The 22761-nt window shown below is 42.4% G+C and overlaps 1 protein-coding gene across 1 annotated transcript in view; it reads left to right on the top strand.

Annotated features, from left to right (window-relative positions):
* Positions 1 to 1408: 1408 nt before the first annotated feature.
* GPR137B (G protein-coupled receptor 137B) overlaps positions 1409 to 22761 on the top strand; it is a 49157-nt gene continuing 27804 nt past the window's right edge. Inside the window, exons 1-2 of the mRNA XM_073338169.2 lie at positions 1409 to 1996; positions 21853 to 21902. Of these exons, the coding sequence (XP_073194270.1) occupies positions 1628 to 1996; positions 21853 to 21902 (419 nt within the window). The 5' untranslated portion in view covers positions 1409 to 1627. The remainder of the gene's footprint in view (positions 1997 to 21852; positions 21903 to 22761) is intronic.

Genomic DNA, 22761 nt, shown 5'->3' on the forward strand with positions numbered 1-22761 from the left:
TTTGTCCAGTCGGCTTTTTTCATAACATAACGCATTATCTCCTCCATTGCTCAGATCCTGAAAGCCTTTGATAACAGCCCTGAAGTAGGAGTATTTTGCTGAAAGCAGACACTCCCACTGCTCACAGGAAATTTGGGAATCCCTGGGAACTATCCTGTTCTTTTCAAATCAATTTATTGTAGATTATAAAACAAACAAAACCCAGCAAGAACATTAATTCTGCTCCTGCCTTAGCCAGGATGGTTTTGTCATAACTTTCTACATAACTTTGAGGTGTTTCAGAACTTTATCTCTTCACAGTGCAGATGTCAAAACCACTCAGTTTCACTTCCCAAGCCTCATCCACATATGACAAACATTCACAACATAAGAAATGCCCACAATGGAAAGTGTTATTTTATAAAGCTAATCCCAAAGTCATGTCTGCATGTTTACCAATAAGCATCTCCAATCAACTATTGTCCCAGAGATGGCCAAGGTAGAAAATATTTGAGTAGGGAAATCCTGTGCAGTGACACTTATGCTCTAGCACGGGGGTTCTCAAACTGGAGGTCGGGACCCCCTCAGGGGGTCAGGAGGTTATTACATGGGGGGTCGTGAGCTGTCAGCCTCCACCCTAAACTCCGCTTTGCATCCAGCATTTATCATGGTTTTAAATATATTAAAAAGTGTTTTTAATTTATAAGGGGGGTTGCACTAATGAGGTTTGCTATGTGAAAGGGGTACAAAAGTTTGAGAACTACAGCTCCAGCACATTTTGTCATTTAGTGTTTTTCTTTTGTCCCATTTAAGCGGCAGACACAATACATTTAGGTTGATGCCTTAGCAGGGTTGCCAATTTTGGTTGGACATATTCCCAGGGATTTCATCACATGACATAATCTTTAATTAAAGATTAATCTTTAATTCCTGGAGACTCCAGGACAATCCTGGAGGGTTGGCACCACTAGGCCTTATATGTTTTTGGGCCCCTTCCACTGAAACATCTGATACTGGCCACAAACAGAGAGAGAGGCTATTGGATGAGGTGACCATTCAGTTTGGAGTGTGAATTGTATCTTCCCTACCAAGCACTGCAGGATTCTGTAATAAAGATCCAGGGCACTACAGCTTACTGCAGTGTTTTCAATAAAGGTTCCTAAAAGTCTTCTTAGTTAAACACTGGCAAATAAGTTGCTTGTTAAAAAAACTAGAACACAGCATCTGACCTGGCTATCACTAGTAAAAACATCAAGTAACTTCTTCCTACATAACACATCAGTGTTACTGACCCCATCTTAAATCAAGATTAGCATGTTTAGGAAGGGGTTTGGTTATAAACTTCTCAGGGAGGAGCTTCTTTGTTTTCTGAAGGATGGGCAGGGGTTGTCCACAAACATCGGCAAAGCGCACTGCAGCCTTCAGAATCGTTCCCTGCCAATTGCTGACACAGGCAGCCCTAATGAATCATTCTGAATTGTGATCATGTGCTACCAGCCGTCAGTGAGCTGCCAAAGAGGAAGTGCAGCTTGTTTTCTTTCTCTCACTTTCTTGGTTCCTATGCTGCTGTAAGAAGATGAAAGGAGGAGTAAGCAGGAGCAGAAGCAGCCAAACTTAATAAGCAACTCTTGACGATTTCTGATCTCAAATGGAGGCCTCTGAGTGGGACCCACTGAAAAATGACACCCTGCCACCGACACTGACACCAGCTGTCCCTCCATATGTGAAGCTGGGCCTGACCACTGTATATACTGTTTTTTATTCCCTCCTCTTTGTGTTCATCTATGTCCAGCTTTGGCTGGTCCTCCACTATAGGCACAAGAGGTTCAGTTACCAAACTGTCTTTCTGTTTCTGTGCCTATTTTGGGCCTCACTTAGGACTGTGCTCTTTTCATTTTACTTCAAAGATTTTGTCACAGCAAACTCTCTCAGACCCTTCATCTTCTGGCTTCTCTATTGCTTCCCAGTTTGCCTCCAGTTTTTCACACTGACACTGATGAATCTTTACTTCACTCAGGTAAGGAATGGACATTTCTGTGCCTGGGTTGACTAAGTACTACAAAATTGTAAAGCTTTACTTTTTTAAAGATTTGTAAGAGAGACGTGATTTCCTAATGTACCCAGGCAGGGAAAGAAGTACATTTAATGTCTTTAATTTGGAACTTTGTGTTTTGGAAGGCAAGTGACAACTACTACAATGAAACAGCCACCCTGGGGGAGAAGCAGTAAATAAATCTGTTGCCTAGTCAAAGGTGACATTTAACCTAAGGCTGAACAAATTGTACTGGAAACCTTGGGGTTATTTTACGGTGGCTGTCTAAAGTGCAGTTCTGCTCAAAGGGACACTGTAAAACCTTCTGGCTCAGCTGTTCTGTGTGCATTCAGAATCATATCGCATGGTTTTACTGACAAAAAATGAGATTTTGTTGTTTACTCCTGATGGCTCTGCAATGCCAGTATGAGTCATTGAGCTGGACTCTCTTTTTCTTTGTGTATCAGTAATAGAATTCAGAGTGGTAGCCGTGTAATAGAATTGTTAACTAGATTCCTGTTGCAGGTCCAATTATTATTCTTATTTGTATTACAATAGCATCTGGGGGCCCCAACTGAGACAACGGCTCCACTGTGCTAGGTGCTGTACAAACACACAGTAAAAGACACCCTCTGCCTCAAAGAGCTTATAATCTGAATAGACAAGATGGAACTGAGTGAAGAAAGTGTTATCCCTGTTTTACAAATGGAGAACTGAGACAAAGAAAGTTTGCCTGACTTGCCCAAGGTCAAACAAGAAACTTGGAGCAAAGCTGGGATTCGAGCCTAGATTTCCTGAGTCCTAGTGCCTTAACCACAAAGCCAACCTTCCTCTGAATTCTGCTCTTAGATTACCTGTATGAGTAATGGGTCACCTTCCTAGCATACCTGGACCTTATGGGTGAGCGTGCAGATCAATCTCCCTGCTTGAACACTCCACTGAGACTACCTATCCATTAGAGTGCAGGTTGTGATGTGGACTACCTATCCATTAGGTCCTAGACTGGGACCGGACTGCTTTTTACACACACCTTCTAAGTGGTTCTTCAGAGGCAACAACTAGTGTAGGTCTGCAAATTACAAATAATCTTACTGAAGAAAAGAGACTGGCTTCTGAAACCGAGAGCCACCAAATAAGAATGATAAAAACTGTATGTGTTAAGTGTGAGAGCTGATAGTGACCCAAGCTTGCTATTATAAGACGGTGATTCCCTGGCCGTTGTGTAATAAATTTGGTGGTGGTCCTGTTTCCAAGAGACAAGTGTCCAGCATCACACAAATCCATCGGTTACCATAGTTGGCTCTAAATGGTACCCTTGGGCCAAATTCACACACACATGCAACTCTCATTGAAGTCTTCTGAGAGAGAATTTCATATCTTGGCTCCCAGCCAAGAAGCTATGGATTAAAAGCATGGAGAATGCATGATGATTAGTAGTATAGGTAATCGATTCCTTTCATCTCAAAGAAAATCCAAAAGAGAAAGTGAGAGACAGAGAGTTTATATATATATACTCACATTTTCATTTTACTTGGATTATAACATTGCTGCCTGGTAGCACTTTGAAGCTATGTAATGAGTATGGTCAAGTGCATTGGTTCTCAACCTGTGGCCCAATCAGCACACAGCTGCAGCCCATGTGACATCCTCAGGGCCATACAAGTAGTATATCTATTGTGTAGATGCAGCCCATGTAATACATAGGGAGCTGCATATGGGGCCCACAATGGTAAATAGATTGAGATCCACTAGACATGGGGTTCTCAAATGGTAGGTCTAGACCCCAAAGTGGGTTGAGAGGCTGGTGTTGGCCCTGGGCCCCAGCAAGTCTGAAACCCAAGCCTCATTACCCAGGACTAATGTTACAGGCCACCTCCCAGGGCAAAAGCCCTGGGGCTTCAGCTTTGCACGCCCCCAGCCTGGGGCTGCAGGCTCAGTCTTAGTCTTCAGTCCTCCCTCCTAGGTTCATTTAGTAATTTTTGTTGTCAGAAGCAGGTCGCGGTGCAATGAAGTTTGAGAACTGCTGCACTAGACTGTAGTGTTTAGAGGAGGGGACAAAGTTAAGGCTCCTGGGTTCCAGTCTTGACATCAATTGTGCTGTGTCACCATGAGTAAGTCACAAGCTCCCTAGACCTTACTTTGCCCCTCTGTCAATGGAGTATAATACTGACCTGGTGTTGTGAGGCTTTTAAAATTATATTTGCAAAACACTTTACGAGTAATGATTGAAAGGTGCTAGAGACAAGCAAATGATTACTGTATTTCTTGCCATTTGTTTCCGTGCTAGTTAATCCCATGGAAAGTCCCACTTGTAATAAGGCTCCACCCAGCTAAAACAAGGAGTTGAAATTAGAAACACAAGCACAGCCATTGTGGGAATATAACCTAATACATGGAACAAATTTATACATTTTTAGTTCATTTTTATTAGTTCTTTGCTTCCAACCAATGTGGGGAATGGCTTGTCTTATAATTAAACATGTTGTTGAGATTATCTTTTTTATGTACACCTACGTTTCCAAGGCAGACAAGCACGAACTGGTGTGAAAGGGGTGGGGAAAGAGAATTTGTTTTCAATAATCACTTTAACTTCACAAACCTGTTCAGAGGCAACTTCCCCCCCTCCCCCCTTGCAAAAGTAGACTGCAGCTGTGCCTCACTGCATGAAAGCCAACTGTTATTTAGTGAGAGGAAAAGAAGGTAGCTAGCAGAAGCAAGAAAGATGTGAAGCTCGTAAATGTTCTCCTTTTAAATGAGGGGGTGGGAGGGAAAGAATATTCCTAAATCCTTCCAACTGAACAACAAAACTGAATTAACTGGTAAGAGCTTAAAGATCATTTGCAAAACCTTTGAACTTGAAGGGGAGTTAGCAGCTACTGCTGTCTTTTGGAGTGAAAGAGACAAGGTGGGTGAGGTAATACCTTTTATTGGACCAGCTTCTGTTGGTCAGAGAATCAAGCTTACAAACTGCTCTTCTTCAGGAGTAAGGACCCTTTATAAATAAGGCCTCAACTGTGCCTTAGATAAAATGAGACAGAGTGGCACCAGCGCAGCAGGGGTTTTCCTGAGTTTTGAGTGTCACCTGCAGCAATAAAAAAACCCAAAGGAATTGTAATGCAGTGGGGGAGGTTGTTAAACCTGCTGGACTAGTGAGAAAAGCAGTTACAGATAATCAAGGTTTTGACTGCCACTGACTGGGGTCCTTGGGGTTGAGTGCTGGCTGCCGCTTGGGAGTACGCAGACTTTTACTGTGCGGGGCTTTTGATGCCCTAGATATGGCATAGTAGTGAAGGGTGCTAGAAGAAAGCATACATAATAGCAACGATCACTTCTCTTCCAAACCCAACTGCTGCAGGAAGTGCACATGTTTCTATAAGGAAGACAAAGATCCTGCTTCTGTGTCCATTCATTGGTGTCCTAAAGATAGAAAATAATATAACCCACTCCTTAAGAGTAAAGCTTCCTCTGCTTGGAAGCTATGAAACTACATGTCAGGTTAATGTAAGAACAAAACAAACAGCAGGGATATTACTTTTGTAAAACAATAGCAGGATGCCTGCAAATAATTACACAAAATGAGCTAGAGCAACTGATGTATCAGGTAACATATGGTAATATGCATTCCTGCCTCCAAGGGGTGTCTGCAAAACCTGCAGTTCTGCCTGCCTGACATCTGCCCCTCTCAACGCCACAGGTTTATTTTAGCTGTTCAAAACCATCAACAATTGTATAACTCAGCAACAAATATATTTCCTACTTTAATTGAATTCAAGAAATTTCTTATTTGCAGCCTGCCTGGTCGGGGTCCATTTCTTCTCTCTCTGATCTACATTTGTTGTCACTGACAAGGTTGAACAAATAAAAGCCTTGCGGTTTTGGAGGCAGTCACAAGAACCTAAGAAATCCTTCAAAGTCTGAGTTTAGAGGCATAGGCTATGGGTCAGCTGAGATGCTAAAAAATTTCCCCCTTTGGGAGGAATTCAGGGATAGGGTGGCATGTTTCATTTTGTTCTGTTATGTTTCAGAGTTTAAATGTAATACTTGCAGCACAGAAGTTTTGGGTGGGGGGGACACAGGTTCAAGTGCAGAGAGGTTGGGTGGAGAGGATGAAGTCAAGCAGACCTAGAGAGATGCTGGAAATCCCAAACCTTCCCTCATTCCCAGGACACATACAAAAAGCTGGTTAACAGGTCATAAGTTTAAACCATCAGGGTCAGACACTTTCCAAACATTGCAGATGACTTGAAGGAGGCTCTGTGATGAGGTGGAGGGAGGTTCCATCCCTAGGGAAGGATGGCTAGATAGATCCAGTCCTACCAATTCAACTCCTCATTTCCCCTCTCCTCTTGGCATCCTGATTGGGAAGTTTTCCCTGCTTCACACAGCTGCCATTACCCACCAAGAAGCAGCGTTTAGGCAACTGAGGGCAGGGAAAATCCAGTGCAAGGCTTTAAGTGACATAACCTAAATGGAATTCTAATTAATGTGTATGTTATCTCGGAGGGGAAAACAAGGGAAGTTGTTATCTAATTATTTTATATAGAATTTAACAATGTAATCTAGCCAGTAAGGGACAGAAGGTTCTTCTCATTAATAAAAAGAGGCAGTAGAAATCAATTAACAATTTTTAAAAATTTTTATCCAGCACTTATTCATTTAGAGAGCACTTTAAATGTACCCTGTGCTTCCCAGGAGTAACACTACAGGTGGTAAAACATAAGACAATATTCCTTGACATGTTGTAAGACATACAACAATACACTCTATGTGGTGGCTACATTAGAAAAATTAATACCTGCACAGGTGCTAAGTCGCTGGTATAAACAGGGCTCAGGTGTTTTTACTGAGAAAATGTTCATGACTTGATGGTAAATAGCCCTAGCCCTGGCTGCACTAGCATCTATGCTATTGCTACCAGCATTGGTGGTGGCTGCTGTATTACAAATACTGTGGAACAAGGTAAGAGTCAATCAGGCAGAGGTATAGGCAGGAGTGGGTGTTGCCAAGTGCTTTCAAGGTGTGAGGACAAACTTGCATGGAACATGGAGGAAGAGGAGGAAGTACAAAGATGGGCAAGTTTCAGAGTAACAGCTGTGTTAGTCTATATTTGCAAAAAGAAAAGGAGGACTTGTGGCACCTTAGAGACTAACCAATTTATTAGAGCATAAGCTTTCGTGAGCTACAGCTCACTTCATCGGATGCACTCTCCACAGTATGTGTCCAATGAAGTGAGCTGTAGCTCACGAAAGCTTATGCTCAAATAAATTGGTTAGTCTCTAAGGTGCCACAAGTCCTCCTTTTCTTTTTGCAAAGATGGGCAAAAGACACACTGCTTCACAGGTCCCTGAAATGAGAACTGATAATGAAGAGTGAACTTCATGCCTGTGCAAAAGCCTAAGTCCTTTGCACTTAAGTCCTATTCTAGCCCTCAGAATGAGGTGTGGTCTTGGATCCAGTTCAGTAAAAATGAGTTGGGTCACCTCACACTGTGGCTCTAATCAGCTTGTTTCAAATAACCTGATTTTCAATGTTAAAACTGGATAGAAAATTTCTCCACTGTAGACAAGCTCTAGGAATGAGATTATTTGCTGAATCAACTTTCAACTCCAGGGGGTGAGAGGTGGCTATAACCACCTTTACATGTTCCTGATTCTGGGATACTTGTGGTGCTAGAGAGACCTGTGGTGTAACATAGACAACTTTTGATGGGACTGTCTAAGTTATCCCTGGCTGCTTATGGGCGCAGAGATACCCAGAATCGTTGCACTGCCCCAGCTCTTCCTGCCCCAGCCCCACAACTGGCATGCCACCTACACTGAGCTTTGCTTGAGTACTTCATCAGAGGACAACCTGCTGCTGTTTTTCCCAGTTTCTGCAATAGAGAATTCTCCCTAGCTGGATCTGGGGCTTTTAGAACCCAGCTCTTACACTGGGGGTAAAGGGGCCAGAGTAGGGAGAGATTCTCATCCTAGATCTTCAGTCTTTCAAGGGGAAAAACAAGGAATCAAGGCAGGGTATTTATAATGTAAAGAACAATTAGCAGGAAAAAATTTTTTTAAAAAATCAACTTTTTTAGGCATGAGAAAAGCAGCAAGGGAGATCACAAGCGCAGTTTTCCTTCTTGCTATTCTCCTGGCTTCTTGGGGATGTCTGAAGAATTTTTTTAAAAGGGTCTCTTTTCTACTTGCTTTCCAGACTGTTCTAGCCTGGCTTTCCCCATTCTACTGAAAGACCTTGGATGACTCAGATGTTGACTAGGAACTCTCTTAGTCCTTCATGGAAGGGGAGGGGCTGTTGAAGCTTTAACAAGCTGATCTTTTCTTCCAACTGCTTGTAGGGTGTTTGAGTTAGACAAGTGTTAAAAACAAAAAGCTCCATCTCCACTGGGAAAATCTGTAAGGGCCAGATTCTGATACTCCTACCCACACTGAAGAGTACCTTACTCTGTGACAAGCTGCATTAATTTCAATGGGGCTACTCATGGAGTAAGATACTACCCAATGGCAAAAAGAAAAGGAGTACCTGTGGCACCTTAGAGACTAACCAATTTATTAGAGCATAAGCTTTCGTGAGCTACAGCTCACTTCATCAGATGCATATTGTGGAAACTGCAGCAGACTTTATATATACACCGAGAATATGAACCAATACCTCCTCCCACCCCACTGTCCTGCTGGTAATAGCTTATCTAAAGTGATCATCAGGTGGGCCATTTCCAGCACAAATCCAGGTTTTCTCACCCTCCACCCCCCCACACAAATTCACTCTCCTGCTGGTGATAGCCCATCCAAAGTGACAACTCTTTACACAATGTGCATGACAATCAAGTTGGGCTATTTCCTGCACAAATCCAGGTTTTCTCACATCCCCCCCACCCCCATACACACACAAACTCACTCTCCTGCTGGTAATAGCTCATCCAAACTGACCACTCTCCAAGTTTAAATCCAAGTTAAACCAGAACATCTGGAGGGGGGGGGGGGGAAGGAAAAAACAAGAGGAAACAGGCTACCTTGCATAATGACTTAGCCACTCCAAGTAAAACAAAAAAACTTCAAATCCAGACTCCAGCGAGAAACTGCTGAATTGGAATTCATTTGCAAATTGGATACTATTAATTTAGGCTTAAATAGAGACTTGGAGTGGCTAAGTCATTATGCAAGGTAGATAAGCTTTAGATAAGCTATTACCAGCAGGACAGTGGGGTGGGAGGAGGTATTGGTTCATATTCTCTGTGTGTATATAAAGTCTGCTGCAGTTTCCACGGTATGCATCCGATGAAGTGAGCTGTAGCTCACGAAAGCTTATGCTCTAATAAATTGGTTAGTCTCTAAGGTGCCACAAGTACTCCTTTTCTTTTTGCAAATACAGACTAACACGGCTGTTACTCTGAAACCTGTCACTACCCAATGGCAGAATCTGACCCTCTGTTTTTCTGCTTTGGTGAGAATCCCTATGCCCTTGCACTACATCTTCTATTATTACTAGCACCCTGGGAGCTGCAGTACTGCAGAGGAATATTTACACATTTCCCTAGCATAATTTTAAACAGTTTGAATAAAAATCACTGATCATCTCTGATAAAATTCAGATGCAGCTCCACTAAAATGTACAGTCAATCCAGCACAGCCTCTTTAGCACTCTTTCATCTCAACTTACTGCCCTGCAGCATCTACTCTTGGTAAATTCTGCAACCAGTTTTTGTAGGGTAACCAAAGCTAATTAGGGCAATCTACAACCCTGTAACAACTCTTTACATCAGCTCTTAACACGTTGAGTACTACTTTGCTCATGAAAATAATCCTATTGAAATTAATGGTAATGCTTGTGTAAGTGCTACTCCATGTGAGTAACAGTTGCAGTATCGGCCCCTTAGTTAGATGTCACTTGCCTGATCTCTGCAATGTCATGATACTACATGTTCTCCAGTCATCCAGAGCGTTGTCTTCCAGGATAAACTGGATAAACAAAAGCTGAATTTCTAGTGCAAAAAGCATGCAAGAAAACAATTTAACCCCCGACCCCCTACAAAAGACCTCTTGGGCCTTGTTTATACATCACAGAGAAGCAAAACCAGGCATAAGCTTTTTGTTTATCTCCTTTAAGCAGCAAGTAAAATAAAACAACATAAACCTGTTTCTGAAGTCCTTTGAGTACATATTATTAGGGATGCATAGATAATTGAACACAGAATATTATGACACTACTATCAGGGATAATGCCTGGGTTTGTAGGCAGCCCAGACATTTGACTTACTTTTAAAAGATTAGAAACTGTTGCAGAAAATTCTCTAGACTTTCAGATTTTAAATGAGCTATTATTTTTGTAGGGCCTATTGAAAAGCCAGGCTCCCTCTACTCAACAATCACCATCTCCAGAGAAGAGGAGGCTAGTGCACGAAGACATTTTCCATTATAAGAGATATATTCTGTAAATAGCTGTTAAACAAAAAACATCAAATATTATTTCAGCTGTATTTAAAGCACAGGGAAAAAGTAATTCTAGTGATATGGAAAAGAAAAGACCAGTGGGAGGAAAATGGTTTTAAAATCAAATCATCCACACTAAAACATGCAACATAATTAAAGTTGGGTTTTTTTTTTAAATGGTGAGCAGGTTCCTTTTCAGTCCATGGCAAGGAAGCTGAGGTTAAATTCCCCCTTACAAATTGCATTTACTTAGAAAACATTTTAACCTGTGAAATACTAATGATGCTTCCATACCATTTTTGATTCATAGATTCATAGATATTTAGGTCAGAAGGGACCATTATGATCATCTAGTCTGACCTCCTGCACAATGCAGGCCACAGAACTTCACCCACCACTCCAAAAAAAGACCTCACACCTATATCTGTGCTATTGAAGTCCTCAAATTGTAGTTTGAAGACCTCAAGGAGCAGAGAATCCTCCAGCAAGTGACCCATGCCCCATGCTACAGAGGAAGGCGAAAAACCTCCAGGGCCTTCCAATCTGCCCTGGAGGAAAATTCCTTCCCGACCCCAAATATGGCGATCAGCTAAACCCTGAGCATATGGGCAAGATTCATCAGCCAGATACTACAGAAAATTCTTTCCCGGGTAACTTGGATCTTACCCCATCTAAAAACCCATCACAGGCCATTGGGCCTATTTACCATGAATATTTAATTACCAAAACCATGTTATCCCATCATACCATCTCCTCCATAAACTTATCGAGTTTAATCTTAAAGCAAGATAGATCTTTTGCCCCCACTACTTCCCTCGGAAGGCTATTCCAAAACTTCACTCCTCTGATGGTTAGAAACCTTCGTCTAATTTCTAATCTAAATTTCCTAGTGGCCAGTTTATATCCATTTGTTCTTGTGTCCACATTGGTACTGAGTTTAAATAATTCCTCTCCCTCTCTGGTATTTATCCCTCTGATATATTTATAGAGAGCAATCATATCTCCCCTCAACCTTCTTTTAGTTAGGCTAAACAAGCCAAGCTCCCTGAGTCTCCTTTCATAAGACAAGTTTTCCATTCCTCGGATCATCCTAGTAGCCCTTCTCTGTACCTGTTCCAGTTTGAATTCATCCTTCTTAAACATGGGAGACCAGAACTGCACACAGTATTCCAGGTGAGGTCTCACCAGTGCCTTATATAACGGTACTAAAACCTCCTTATCCCTACTGGAAATACCTCTCCTGATGCATCCCAAGACGACATTAGCTTTTTTCACAGCCATATCACATTGGCAGCTCATAGTCAACCTATGATCAACCAATACTCCAAGGTCCTTTTCCTCCTCCGTTACTTCTAGTTGATGCGTCCCTAGCTTATAACTAAAATTCTTGTTATTAATCCCTAAATGCATGACCTTACACTTCTCACTATTAAATTTCATCCTATTCCTATTACTCCAGTTTACAAGGTCATCCAGATCCTCCTGTAGGGTATCCCTGTCCTTCTCTAAATTAGCAATACCTCCCAGCTTTGTATCATCTGCAAACTTTATTAGCACACTCCCACTTTTTGTGCCCAGGTCAGTAATAAAAAGATTAAATAAGATTGGTCCCAAAACTGATCCTTGAGGAACTCCACTGGTAACCTCCCTCCAACTTGACAGTTCACCTTTCAGTAGGACCCGTTGTAGTCTCCCCTTTAACCAATTCCCTATCCACCTTTCAATTTTCCTATTGATGCCCATCTTATCCAATTTAACTAATAATTCCCCATGTGGCACAGTATCAAACGCCTTACTAAAATCTAAATAAATTAGATCCACTGCGTTTCCTTTATCTAAAAAATCTGTTACTCTCTCAAAGAAGGAAATCAGGTTGGTTTGGCACGATCTACCTTTTGTAAAACCATGTTGTATTTTGTCCCATTTACCATTGACTTCAATGTCCTTAACTACCTTCTCCTTCAAAATTTTTTCCAAGACCTTGCATACTACAGATGTCAAACTAACAGGCCTATAATTACTTGGATCACTTTTTTTCCCTTTCTTAAAAATAGGAACTATGTTAGCAATTCTCCAATCATATGGTACAACCCCTGAATTTACAGATTCATTAAAAATTCTTGCTAATGGGCTTGCAATTTCTTGTGCCAATTCTTTTAATATTCTTGGATGAAGATTATCTGGGCCCCCCGATTTAGCCCCATTAAGCTGTTTGAGTTTCGCTTCTACCTCAGATATGGTGATGTCTACCTCCATATCCTCATTCCCATTTATCATGCTACCATTATCCCTAAGATCCTCTTTAGTCTTATTAAAGACTGAGGCAAAGTATTTGTTTAGATATTGGGCCATGCCTAGATTATCCTTGACCTCCACTCCATCCTCAGTTTTTAGCGGTCCCACTTCTTCTTTCTTTGTTTTCTTCCTATTTATATGACTATAGAACCTTTTACTATTGGTTTTAATTCCCTTTGCAAGGTCCAACTCTACTTGACTTTTAGCCTGTCTCGCTTTATCCCTACATATTCTGACCTCAATAAGGTAGCTTTCCTTACTGATCCCTCCCTTCTTCCACTCCCTATATGCTTTCTGCTTTTTCTTAATTACCTCTCTAAGATGCTTGCTCATCCAGCTTGGTCTACAACTCCTGCCTATGAATTTTTTCCCCTTTCTTGGGATGCAGGCTTCCGATAGCTTCTGCAGCTTTAATTTAAAATAATCCCAGGCCTCCTCTACCTTTAAACCCATAAATTCTTCAGTCCAATCCACTTCCCTAACTAATTTCCTTAATTTTTGAAAGTCAGCCCTTTTGAAATCAAAAACCCTAGTTGCAGATTTATTTTTGTTAATCCTTCCATTCAGTTTGAACTGAATTAGCTCATGATCACTTGAGCCAAGATTATCCCCTACAACCATTTCCTCTATGAGATCCTCATTACTCACCAAGACCAAATCTAAAATGGCATCCCCTCTAGTCGGTTCAGCAACTACTTGTTGAAGGAATCCATCAGCTATCGCATCTAGGAAAATCTGAGCCCTATTATTATTACTAGCACTCATCCTCCAGTCTATATCTGGGAAGTTAAAGTCTCCCATGATCACACAGTTTCCATTAGTATTTACTTTATTAAAAACATTAAAAAGGGCTCTATCCATATCCAAATTAGATCCCGGCCGTCTATAGCACACCCCAAGCACTATCCCAGGGGAGGCTCTAATAGCTTTCTTCCCCAATTTAATTATTGCCCAGACAGACTCAGTCATATCCATTTCATCGCTTCTTATTTCTTTACATTCTATCTCATCATTGATATACAGTGCTACTCCACCACCTTTACCTTTATTTCGATCTTTCCTAAACAGCACATACCCTTCAATACCTGTAGCCCAGTCATGACTACTATTCCACCAGGTCTCTGTTATACCTATAATATCTGGTTTCACTTCCTGCACCAGTAACTCTAGTTCCTCCATTTTGTTACCTAGGCTCCTTGCATTAGTGTACAAACATCTTAATTTTTGCTGTTTGGCCTCACTCACATTCTGTACCCTATTAGGCACGGTTATTTTACTACCAGTATAACCTATTAGACTTGTATCTACACTGCCCTTCCTCCTACCTACAGCTGTATCCACTCTTACTTCATTTTCTTTCCACTCTATGCTAAATTCTGGCGTGGAGATTACCTGGACATCTCCCAACCATCTCCCCCAAATTCCTAGTTTAAAGCTCTCTTAATCAGTTGTGCCAGCCTCCATCCTAGAAGTCTATTTCCTTCCCTACTCAGATGAAGTCCATCCCGAGAGAACTGTCCTCTATCCATGAATGCCTCCCAATGGCCATACATCCCAAAGCCCTCCTTATAGCACCACTGCCTAAGCCATCTATTGATAGTCATAATCTTGTCACACCTTTGTTGCCCTTCTCTAGGAACAGGCAGAATCCCACTAAAGATCACCTGAGCCTCAATTTCCTTAAGCGTCCTCCCCAGCCTAACATAGTCTCCCTTAATACTTTCCAGTGAGAATCTAGCCGTATCATTTGTTCCCACATGAAGGATAATTAGGGGATTCTTTCCCGCTCCCTTTAGAATCCTTTTTAACCTCAGGTCTACATCCCGTATCTTAGCACCTGGAAGACAGCACACCCTCCTATTTTCTGGATCAGCTCTGGTTACAGGCCTATCTATTCTTCTCAATAAAGAGTCCCCAATCACATAGACCTGCCTTTTCCTAGTGACGGTGCTATTCTCCAGTCTATTCCCTGTTCCCTCTGGCTGCAAGTTTTTTCCATTCCCATTCTCCCTTGTAATCCTTTTTAACCCATCCTGTATCCTCCTGGGGCTCATATTTGGTGTAATAATCATGAATGTGTTCAAAGTGTGTGGGGATATTTGTTTTTTAAAGAATGTTATTTGAAAGAGGATATGTGGTTAAAAAGGTGAAACAGAATGCAAGATACAATCATAGAGCACAGTCAAAGGGAAGATTATGGCAGGTGGGCACTTCAGTCAGGGTATGTACTCACAGTCAGAAAAGATTTTTTTTTTCATTTTATTTTTTTAAGATAACTAACATGCATTAGCTATTCTGCTGTAAAATCCTAGTGGAGACAAGGCACAAGAATTTTTTACTGAGATGTAGCTTGTTGAGTTCAATCCTATGCCCCTTAGCCAGAGCTGCCCACTCCTAGCTACATCATGATAAAAATCCCAGCTCCTTGCCTAGGTTTTGTTGTAATAACTGGGCCTACCAATTTACCCCATGTGTGAGCCTAACTGTGGGAAAGTGGACGAATGTTTATAAAGTATCCCAATAACCTAAAACAGTAAATGTATCTGCGAAAAGGTAAAGACAGACTAAATTAGTCCAAACAGAGAGGCCTATTGATATAACTCAAGGCCTGTGTTAAGATCCTGCCTAGGGTGACCAGATAGCAAGTGTGAAAAATTGGGACAGGAGGTGGGGAGTAATTGGCGACTATATAAGAAAAAAACCAAAATATCAGGACTATCCCTATCAAATTGGGACATCTAGTCACCCTAATCATGCCTGATAAACAAGAGAAGTAAGAAAAGGCTTTTGGTGAACATTAACAGAAGATGCAGCTGTCTGCCAACAACCACTGCAATGAAATTTACCATCATGGCTGCCACCCCTCACCGTCTCCCGGGACGCTGGGATCTACCGTAACACTGTTGGGCCTTTGTCATCCTGATCCCAAGAGATGTCCTGACTCCGGGCCAAGAGAGGGACCCAGATAACACTGCCACCTCCACTGCCTCCAGCTACATTCCAGACATGACTTGGGATGTGAGATTTTGACACACCCACTCACTCTTGTGTGTCCTTTTCCTTCCTTATTTCTCACCCACCTTATTTCTCTTTCCTATCCTACTCCTTTTTCCTTCTGTCTAATAAAAGTCTGGCTTAGCTGGCCAAGATTGTATAGTTTCCAATGCTGCTGTAAGCTTCTGACCAGAAAAAGGCAGTTAAAAGCAACGATCTACAGCCTGGCACAAGTTTGTCAGGTCTCTGGGTGGCTAATAAGACTCTGAACCATGCCTATGCTTTTCCAGTAGTGAGGTAGCAAGTGAAAGTCAACCCCAGAGACAGAAGCTGCATTTTTAAAAAATGAACCTTTGCTGTTCTTTTCTCTCCCTTCTTGTGTGTGTTTGTCTTGTTTTATCTTCTAAAATGTGATCAGACTTTAACAGCAACAACAAGAGCTTCATTCAGCTCAGCTAACTTTTTCTCTTTTCCTTCGAAAGGACAGTTATTACCATCTAAGAAACTATCAGACAAGAGTTTTGTTCCTTCTAAAGACTCTCTCCAGCTAAAGGGAACAAGGAAAGTTGTTAAAATGAAAACCTTAGGCCATGTTTACACTACAGAGTTAAATCAACTTAAGTTACGTCAACAGTCATAAGCTTCTTTATTAACATCGGTTGTGCACGTCCACACAATGCTCCTTGTGTCAGAGGAGAGCGTCCAGAGTTTTTGCTCTTGCATCGACAGAGAGAGTGTTGCCTTATGGGTAGCTATCTCATTGTGCAACTCACTCCTTTTCTTTTCACTACCCTCTGTCACCCTCTGCCACTGGGAGCTCTGGGAACAGATCGTGGTACATCATGGGGACGCGCTTGCCATCCTGTGATGCAGTGTTTTCTGTCCCATCATTCCATGGGCTTCCTACTTCGTGTTGCACCATTTTTCAACTGCCCTTGTAAACTGTGTGACTGTTGCCTCTGCATGACAGCAGGGATCCTGAGCTGCTGATCATTCTGGTAATGAGACTTATGAACACAATGCAGCTGGTCCTGCAGTATTTCACGCACTGCCAAATAGTGACTTGCTGATGCCTGCTCTGCCATGGAAACAAATAATTTAAGATTTCTGTGGGCATTCATGGAGCAGCTTGCCATGGTGGACCACCAGTACTGGGCTAGGGAAACAAGCACTGAGTGCTGGGATCGCATCATGATGCCTGTATGGGATGATGAGCAGTGGCTGGAGAACTTTCAGATGCGCAAATCCACCTCTCTGGAACTGTGTGTGGAGTTTGCCCCAGTACAAGGATAACAGAATGAGAGCTGCCCTCACTGTGGAAAAGTGAGTGGCAATCACTGTGTGGAAGCTTGCAACTCCAGACTGCTACCGTTCAGTCGTGAATCAATTTGGGGTTGGAAAGTCCACCATGGGGGGTTGTGGTGATGCAAGTGTACAGGGTCATTAATTGCCTCCTGCTAAGAAGGACTGTGGCTCTTAGTAATGTGCAGGAAATAATTGATGGCTTTGAGGCAATGGGATTCCCTTACTGCGGTGGGGCGATAGATGGAACACATATCCAAATTTTGGCTCCCGACCATCTTACGATGGAGTATATCAACCGAAAGGGCTCCTTCTCTTGCAGGCGCTAATGGATCATCAGGGCTATTTCACTGACATCAATGCCTGAGTGGTCAGGGAAGGTGCATGATGCATGCATCTTTAGGAACACTGGAGTGCACACTGGGACTTTCTTTCCAGACCAGAAGATTCCAGTGGGGGATGTGCAAATGCACATAGTGATCCTTGGAACCCCGCCTACACCTTGCTTCCATGGCTTAGGAAGCCTGACTCTGGGAACCTAGACAGCAGCAAGGAATGCTTCAGCAACAGGCTCAGCAGGTGCCAGATGACCACTGAATGTGCCTTTGTACGAATAAAAGGTTGCTGGCTCTGTCATTTTTGCTGGTTAGACCTTGTCATAAATATAAAGGGAAGGGTAAACCCCTTTAAAATCCCTTCTGGCTAGAGGAAAAACCCTTTCACCTGTAAAGGGTTAAGAAGCTAGGATAACTTTGCTGGCACCTGACCAAAATGACCAATGAGGAGACAAGATACTTTCAAAGCTAGAGGAGGGGAGAAACAAAGGTTCTCTCTGTCTGGGTGATGCTTTTGCCGGGGACAGAACAGGAATGGAGTCTTAGAACTTAGTAAGTAATCTAGCTAGATATGTGTTAGATTCTGTTTTCTTTAAATGGCTGAGAAAATAAGCTGTGCTGAATGGAATGTGTATTCCTGTTTTTGTGTCTTTTCATAACTTAAGGTTTTGCCTAGAGGGATTCTCTATGTTTGAATCTAATTACCCTGTAAGGTATTTACTATCCTGATTTTACAGAGGTGATTCTTTTACTTTTTCTTCTATTAAAATTCTTCTTTTAAGAACCTGATTGCTTTTTCATTGTTCTTAAGATCCAAGGGTTTGGGTCTGTGTTCACCTATGCAAATTGGTGAGGATTTTTATCAAACCTTCCCCAGAAAAGGGAGTGTAGGGTTTGTGAAGATTTTGTGGGCAAAGACATTTCCAAGCGGGCTCTGTCCTGGTTATATATCTGTTAGATGTTTGGTGGTGGCAGCGATAAAGTACAAGGGCAAAAGGCAAAGTAGTTTGTCCCTTGGGGAAGTTTTAACCTAAGCTGGTAAAAATAAGCTTAGGGGGTTTTTATGCAGGTCCCCACATCTGTACCCTAGAGTTCAGAGTGGGGAAGGAACCTTGACAGACCTCAATGAGGAAAATATTCCAATGGTCATTGGGGCCTGCTGTACTCTACATAATATTTGCAAAATGAAGGGACAAAAGTTTCCCCTGGGGTGGACTGCTGAGGCTGATCAACTGGTTCCTGATTTAGAGCCGCCAGATACAAGGGCAATTAGGGTGCACAGCGGGAGGCTATTTGAATCAGGGAGGCTTTGAATGAGCATTTTGACAATGATTCCCAGTGATGCATTCAGTCAGGCAATGATTATTTGCTGCCTTGAATTACCTCTGTAGTGCTTGCTTCCTGAGTGTTAATTGTAGTGAGCAAATATTCCTACCTATAGCCACTGTGTTTCAATGTTAGCAGTGATCAATATGTGTATTTCAAAAATAAAGACTCATTTTATTTCAAAGATTTCACTTTAATAACAGGAAAAAACACAATTTTGGTCAAACAGGGAACAATGCAATGAGGAACAGGCTTGTGGTTAGGGCTCTCACAGCTGTGTGTAACTCCAGCTTTCATTGGGAAACCAATCCCTAGGCATGGAGTGCATGGGGTACGTGCGAGGAATGCGGTGGGGGAATTTGCGGAGGGCGTGGAGCAGAGTTCTGTAGTGGCTGCAGGGGGAGCTGTGCCTGGATGTGCTCAGATTGCAGGGTGAATAAGGGACTTCATCATCTCTGTCGAGCCCTCCAGGAGCTTTATCATCCGCTCCTGTTCCTAAATCCTTTCCAGGCTATTCAAGCTGCGTTTTTCATTAATTTTCTCCCTCCTCTCTTGTTTCACTATGTGCTGTATCTATTGACTGCAGCACTTCGTGAAACATATCCTCTTTGTTCACCGCCTCATCTGACAGAGGCAATCCACTAGTGTGGAGGAAGGGGTTCTCAAGGCCTTTGCAGAAGCCAAAGAAACAGTGAATAGACACAGTATTGTGAGTGTGCTCAGAGCTGTGAATCACAAAAGTTATACACACTTCTTTCTTGCTGTTCCTGGGCTAGCACACAAGTCGGCCCAAGTCCCAAATATGGTGAGATCGGGGGGGGGGGGGTGATATGGGGGAGAGGGCAGGAAGGGAAAAGAGTGGTTCACGAAGGGGGTTACTACAAGCAGCTAGGGAGACTATTTTGAATATTGGTACCCTTTTTCATAAGCTAGAGCAATCAAACCCAATATCTCACTCCTAAGGGTAACCCAGGTTGCAAGGGTGCATCTCCTGCATGCGTGTGGGTTCAGACTGGCTTCATATGCAGCTTGCCTGTGTGCTGCTCTAGTCCTTGCAGAAATACACTTTTGGTGGAGCAGCAAAGTTTCCTACAATGGGGGGAGAAATAAGGCGGCTCTTCCAAGGAACCTTTGGCAGAGGATTGCAGAATACCTACAGGAAAGTTTCCTAGAGATCACTATGGAGGATTGCAGGGACTGCTCTATGTACATTAACAAACTTTTCTGCCATGGACCCAGAGCAGAGAGGGATAGGTTCTGTTGTTAATTTCTGTCCCTTATCCCTCCTCTACCATATAACAAAGTACGTGAGAGCTCAGTCTCTTCTGACCATGCAGTATCAAAGCAAAATGAGCATTTACTGGAGCTCCCCTTTCCTGCGCACCAGAGCTGGAGTGCTGGGACTGGCTAGACCCCTCCAGAGTGGAAAAAGGGTCCTGACTTGCCACGCTACCGGACAACCCTGCCAGTTGCTCCACATCATCTTCCAGTGCTACTTCCTCATCCACCACTTCATCACTGGGGTTGAGTCTGCTGAACGCTGCCTCCAATCCCTGCTGAAGTATCCACAGAGCTCTCGGCGGTGGAGGTGGGGTCGCCACTGAGGATGGTGTGCAGCTCCTTATAGAAGCAGAATGCCTTTGGTGCCACACCAAAGCAATGGTTGGCCTCCCTTGCCTTCCGGTATGCCTGCTGCAGCTCCTTGATTTTAGCACAACACTGCTGCATGTCCCTTTTGTGCCCCTTCTACATGCCACCAGCAATCTGCCCACAGGTATCAAAATTCCTACGGCTGGAGTGAAGCTGCGACGACACAGCCTCCTCTCCCTATAGACTCAGCAGATCCAACAGCTCTGGTGTGCTCCACGCAAGAGAGTGTCTGCTGCAGAAAACCAGCCTGATCAGCTGGGCAGATGCTACGTGGACTGTGCATGCCAAGCAAATAGGAAGAGGAACTTTAAAAATTTCTGGGCCTTTAAATAGGGGAGAGGCGCATAGCTCAGTACCTTTGGGGAAGCAAAGTTCAAAGTGCTGACCAGAGTGGTCAGGATGGCATTGTGGGATGCCTCCTGGAGGCCAGTTAGGGCGACAAAACCAAGTGGAGTGTCTACACTGATGCTGCATCGCTCTAACTATGTTGCAAAAAGCGCTACACTGCTTGTCGAGGTGGTTTTATTATTTCAGCATAGCAGGGGAGTTACATCGGCAGGAGGAACATTTCAGTGTGTACACCTCCACCGTTTTGTCAATGAAAGCTGACTTTTGTCAACAAAACTGTGTAGTGTAGACAAGGCCTTACCTAATACTTTACATTTCAAATGCTTTAACTGTTTTTTCTTCTGTTTTGTATTTTTAATAAAAGGTTTCAAAGATTTTAATGGTGTGTTTGTCAAAGTAATAAGCAGGCTGAGGTCTCTGTATACCAAATGCTGAATAATGTTTAAAACTGTGTAATGTTGGACAGTCTCAGGGTCGTGTTAACACCTTTGAGTCTTTGGGCTCATGTATTCCATTACAACAGATTTTACAGCAAGATAACTAATGCTCCATAGCTATCTCTCTGTAAAAACACACCTTTTTTAGCAGTTAAGATGTAACCGGAGAGAACTGAATAAACTTCCGTAGAATACACTCGGCCTGATTCACATTTACACTGCTCCAGCAATGTAAAGGGCCCCTAACGTGGATGCAAACATTTATACCCAATTTAAGGCTATGCTACACTGCCAGGTAAAGGGACCTTAATGTAAATGCGAATCAGGTCCAAGGTGTCAACAATGGCTAGTCTACACTAGAAAGTTGCACCAGTATATTTATGTTGGTTAGGAGGTATAATTATTTACCAGTATAGTTATACCAGCATATGTCCTAGTGTGGATATAGTCATACCAGTGTAAAGGTGCCTTCTACTGATCTAGTTAGTTCCGATTCCTGAACTGGACTAAGTTATACCAGTGTATCTGCTCTAGGGTGGTTTTGCCACTCGGTATAGTTTAAGTGGCAAAATTTTCTAGTTCAGATAACCTGAAGGTGCAAAAAACATTTTATGAATCCTAATAACCTGTGACACATAAGATGGTTTTTTCCTCAGGATCATAGTGTATTTGTTCATTTGTATTTACTTTGTGAATGATGCAATTTTTTCTCCCTATTATTCCAGGTGATTTTCAAAGCTAAGTCAAAGTACTCTCCAGAACTACTTAAATACCGGTAAGAACTATACAAACCTTTCTAGTGGTAAATATTTTAAAATGATACTTTTGATGCCCACTTCTGCTGGTAATTTAGGAATGGGCGTAACTTGCCAACATTTAACACCTGAATTTTTTTTAAGTATTTATTTATTTAGGAAGTTTTAACAAGTCTACAAATCCTTGCCATGTAAATATCAGAAACAAAACAATCATTACAACAGTTGGCTTTTGTTTACAGAGACATACAAGACTATAGTCATCAGATCTATCTATCTGCAGTTTTATACAATTCTACTCAATATTGTTAATCAGATGTGAGTAGAAAGCATTCAAAGTGGATCAGTGTGGCTACTCACTGACAGGTTCATGTAGAAGCTTTTTGTAGTTGGGTTCAGCTGAATGCTCAGGAATAGTTAGGAGAAGGTTGTGTCAAGTGAGGAAAGAGAGCATTCAATCATCTGTATTTTGGTCAGAGCATAGGTTCTGACAACAGGTGTATGTGTGGTGGGGGCAGTCAGTTACATGTTTTGGTAAGAGGAGGAAGAAAGTTGAGAGGACAAGGAGCCAGGGAGGATGGATTCAGTCTGGTGACTTAGTTGGGGGGCACTTGGATGGGTTTCCAGAAATTTAGAGAGGTAAGGATGTAAAAGCTGAGTGTTTATGTTGAAAGATATGGCTGGTGTCTTGCTGGGGCCAGAGGGATTGTCCCGAATTAATAGGAGGTTCATTATAAGGTGCTGGTGGATGTCCAAGAAGCTGAGAGAGAGATTAATTAATTAATTTCTATTGAGGCAATAGCCAGAGGCCTCAATCAGGACTGCGGCCCATTGTTCTGACTCTTGTACAAGCAGAGTAAGAGAAAAAAAAAGGAGGAC

This window comes from Lepidochelys kempii, chromosome 3 (genome assembly GCF_965140285.1).
Source record: "Lepidochelys kempii isolate rLepKem1 chromosome 3, rLepKem1.hap1, whole genome shotgun sequence".
Classification (NCBI taxonomy): Eukaryota; Metazoa; Chordata; order Testudines; family Cheloniidae; genus Lepidochelys; species Lepidochelys kempii.